Source organism: Brassica napus, chromosome A3 (genome assembly GCF_020379485.1).
Source record: "Brassica napus cultivar Da-Ae chromosome A3, Da-Ae, whole genome shotgun sequence".
Taxonomy (NCBI): Eukaryota; Viridiplantae; Streptophyta; class Magnoliopsida; order Brassicales; family Brassicaceae; genus Brassica; species Brassica napus.
Window position 1 is genome coordinate 35,059,377 of NC_063436.1, and position 4,114 is coordinate 35,063,490.

General features: G+C 37.7%; 1 protein-coding gene across 1 annotated transcript; it reads right to left on the reverse strand.

Annotated features, from left to right (window-relative positions):
* Nucleotides 1-3,244: 3,244 nt before the first annotated feature.
* Nucleotides 3,245-3,664, reverse strand: LOC106377675 (histidine-rich protein PFHRP-III-like). The gene has a single exon (XM_013817934.1). It carries the CDS (start codon nt 3,662-3,664, stop codon nt 3,245-3,247), a length of 420 nt encoding a protein of 139 aa, XP_013673388.1.
* Nucleotides 3,665-4,114: the final 450 nt, after the last annotated feature.

Genomic DNA, 4,114 nt, shown 5'->3' on the forward strand with positions numbered 1-4,114 from the left:
ACTTTGCCATGGACCAGTTGTTCTTGAATTATCCAATTAACTACCAACGGCGAATTTTCTTGAAAGTTTTTAAGCGAGTTTCTTGACGGGTTTCTTGGCGGATTTCGACGGGCTTCAGCAAGTTATCAGTGTTCCAGTAAGTTTATTGCCTCCTATTATATTTTTGAAAACCTTTTATTTGAAGAAAGTCATTTTCTAAAATTTTCTATTTTAAGAAATTTTCATTTTTGAAGGTTCTATGTTTAGAAATTTTATTTTCAAAGACACTAAATTCAAACCTTTAATTTTTGTCTTAGATCATCCCATCTTTTTATTGATCCTTTCCAACCAGTGGCTAAGGTGAAGGCTGTTCTTGTAAATCTTTCTACTCTGTTTAGAATGTTTAATATATATAGTTTAGTTCTGAATATATTTTGTCTCTATGAATTAACCATGTTTGGAGTCTATTTTACTTATTTGATTCTTTGCTTAAACAGAATATATAAATTTGGAAGATTCGAGTGTTGAATGATTTGATTGATGTTAAAAGATTGTTATATATATATATATACCTATGGTATGAGTTATGAGATTTATCAACCGAATACTGATGTAGTTTTTTGGAGTGTAATGAAAATATGTCTTCATCTAAACTCAACATCAACCCTAAGTTATATTCCTTCTATTTTCATGTGTGTGTTGAGGCTTAGTGTTTTTTTTTTAAATTCAAATTTAAGATTTTTTTATTTATTTCTTTTAATCTCTGTTACAAAATCAAAATGGTCTTACCTTTCTCTTATCTATTTTATCATATCTTTGAGGTGTGACAGAGTGTATACATCAAAAAAGAAACTTATACAAGAGAAAAGAAGGGTTGGATTGGTAATAACGAGTATAAGGTTACGACCTAGGTGTGGTTGACGTTATCTTTTCAGAAACTCATGGAGTCAAATTGAGAGCTGGCTGAGACTATATGCAAGACTGTGGGGTAATATACTTATACCGAAGTTGTAGATGCACATGCATGGTTCTCTGTTGATAGAGCATCATATCGCGCTGAATGTGATTTTCGAAACCCATTTATTATATGCATGGTTATAAAAAGTGAGTTGTGGAAAACACACTCCTTGATGAGCTATCAGACAAAGAATATTGCAATGTGCTGTGAGATTTGATAAAATTATGAGAGTTTAAATGAAGAACTTGCAAGAACAGTAGAGAGATAAGAGAATTCAATAGAGAGAAAAAGATAACCATGAAAAATAATTCCATTAATTTACAAGGACGGTTACAAAATTATTAGTAAGTTTAGCTTTCTAAGGCATCCAAAATATTTGAAGTTACTGTTAACGGAGTTACTAATCACCGAGTTATTGTTTATCGAGTTACTGTTCACCAAGTTAACTCTCCTTATATTGCACTTCATGTTAACACTCCCCCTCAAGCTTGACCATAGGAACTAGACACGCTTGAAAACCATGAAGCATTCCCTCACTAAAACCTTAGTTTGGAAAAACCACTTGGGATAAAAACCAAACCAAGGAAAAATAGTAGAACCATTCATAGTCAAGAGGATCACTATGCTAGAAGATCTACGAGTCCAAGTTTTTGGTGAATAAACTCACACACTTTAGTGCTTGCTGCCTTGGTGAAGATATCAACCAATTGATCTTCACTTCTTGTGTAACAAGAAAGAATGACTTGCTGCTCCACTGTTTGTCTGGCCTTATGGCAGTCCACCTCAATGTGTTTGGTTCTTTCAAGGAATGCATTGTTAGATGCTATGTGAATTGCTGTATTGTTAGATGCTATGTGAATTGCTGCCTGGTTGTCGCAATGCATAGTGATAGGAGAGGTGGTCTCTATGGCCAAATCTTTCAGCAGCCCCTTGGTCCATATGAGTTCACTAGTAAGCTTCCTCATAGCTCGGTACTCTACTTCAGCACTAGAACAAGATACCACTTTCTGCTTCTTGCTCTTCCAAGTGACCAAATTCCCTCTGATGAACGTGCAATAGCCGGTTGTTGACCTCCTGTCAACTCTATCACCAGCCCAATCAGCATCACAATAACCCACAATCTCTATACACTTGTTGCAACCCATTCATACTCTTTGCCCTTGGTGAGTCTTAAGTATCTCAAGATCCTTTCCACCATATTTCAATGGTGGTATATCTTGGGACTTTGCATGTTCTGACAACTTGGTTGACTGCAAAGCACACGTCTGGCCTAGTGATGGTAAGGTAGATGAGTTTTTCAACCATTCTTTTGTAGCGTTTGACATCTCCATAGAATTTGTTCTCAAACTCCCCCTCACGCAACACCTTATAGCGCTCTTCCAGTGGAGTCTTTGCAGCTCTTCCTCCAAGATCACCTGTCTCACTCAACAAATAAAGTGTGTACTTTCTTTGGGATAGGAACAGCCCATCTTTAGATCGGCATATCTCGAGCCCTAGAAAATACGTTAGCTCACCAAAGTCTTTAATATCAAAGGAAGATTTAAGAAAAGCTTTGGTTAAGATGATACCTTCCTTGTCACTTCATTAATTGATGGTGTCGTCCACATATATAAGGATGACCACAATACCTTGTTGACTGGTGAGGGTGAATAGAGTGTGATCAGCTTCAGACTTGATGAATCCTCTTCCATTGAGAGCTGTACTTAAATTATGATACCAAGCTCTTTGTGATTGTTTCAACCCATATACTGTTTTCTTCAATCTAAGCACATTTCCTGGTTTGACAAGATGTTCCAAACCTGGAGGTGGTCTCATGTAAACCACATCTTCCAATTCTCCTTGTAGGAATGCATTCTTGACATCCATCTGCCATATATCCCATTCCAAGTTGACTGCCAATGATAAAACAATCCTTATGGTGTGAAGTTTGGCAACTGAAGCAAATATATCATGATAGTCTTCTCCATATGTCTGAGTAAACCTTCTTGCTACAATTCTTGTCTTGCGCCTTTCTACTTCCCCACTAGCTAGGTAGTTAATGGTGAATATCAATATACTTGTCACTTCCTTCTTGCCCTTAAGTTCGGCCTCATACCAAGTATCATTGACTATCATAGCATTGGTTTCATTCCCAACAGATTCTCTCCACTCTTCATGCTCCATTTCTTCTTCATATGATCTTGGGATATACTCTTGATCCAGTTCACCAATAAATACAACGTGTTCTTGAGGGTAATGTGCCAGTGAGCATGTAGTTTGTATAAGGTGAGAAACTGCATTGTTGTTGAAGTACACTTTGGGGTTTACCTACTTGGGTGGTTTTGTCACCCTTGTACTTCTTCTTAATCGTTGTACTTCTTCTTGCATGCCATCTTGATCATGGACAAGTGAATCTTGGACAGTTGAATCATGGATAGCCAAATCGTGGACAACTGGATCGTGGACATTCGAATCATGGACAGCTGAATCGTGGACAGTTGAATCGTAGACAGCTGAATCGTGGATAGTCGAATCGTGGACAGCTGAATCATGGATAGCTAAATCGTGGACAGCTGAATCGTGGAGAGCTGAATCATGGAGAGCTGAATCATGTACGGTCGAACTGTGGAGAGTTGAATCGTGGACTGCTGAATTGTGGACAGTGGAGTCTTGTTGATTTCTCCCCTCATGATCAGGATGGACTGCTATTACAACTTCTTCAGCTTCGTGAGGAGTAGAATATCTCATGGTTTTCTCACTCTCTTTAGGTTGACTGATTCCATGCCTTTCCAAGATGATTATCAAGGTTGTTTGCTCTGTCTGAGGCTGATTGGGATAAATTCTTTAGCTCATCCCAACTCTTTTCATCATAATAGGCTATGGATTCTAAAAACTTAACATCCCTAGAGATTGAGACTCTCCTAGTCTCTAGGAATAACACTTATAACCCTTCTGATGAGGAGAATACCTAAGGAACATTGCTTTTGTACTTTTAGGTTCCAATTTGTTTCTCTGCTCACCTGTAACCAAAACAAAACACAGACACCCAAACACACACAAATGATCTATATAATGGCGGTTCTTATTCAATACATCATATGGAGATTGATCATGAAGGATTCTGGTGGATATCTTGTTGATCAAGTAACAAGCTGTCATCCCTGCATCTCCCAAGAACCTCTTTGGTACATTTGTATT

Bases quoted from the DNA above. Each gene is read 5' to 3' on its own strand.
- LOC106377675 (XM_013817934.1), bottom strand. From the start codon at position 3,664: ATGAGATATTCTACTCCTCACGAAGCTGAAGAAGTTGTAATAGCAGTC.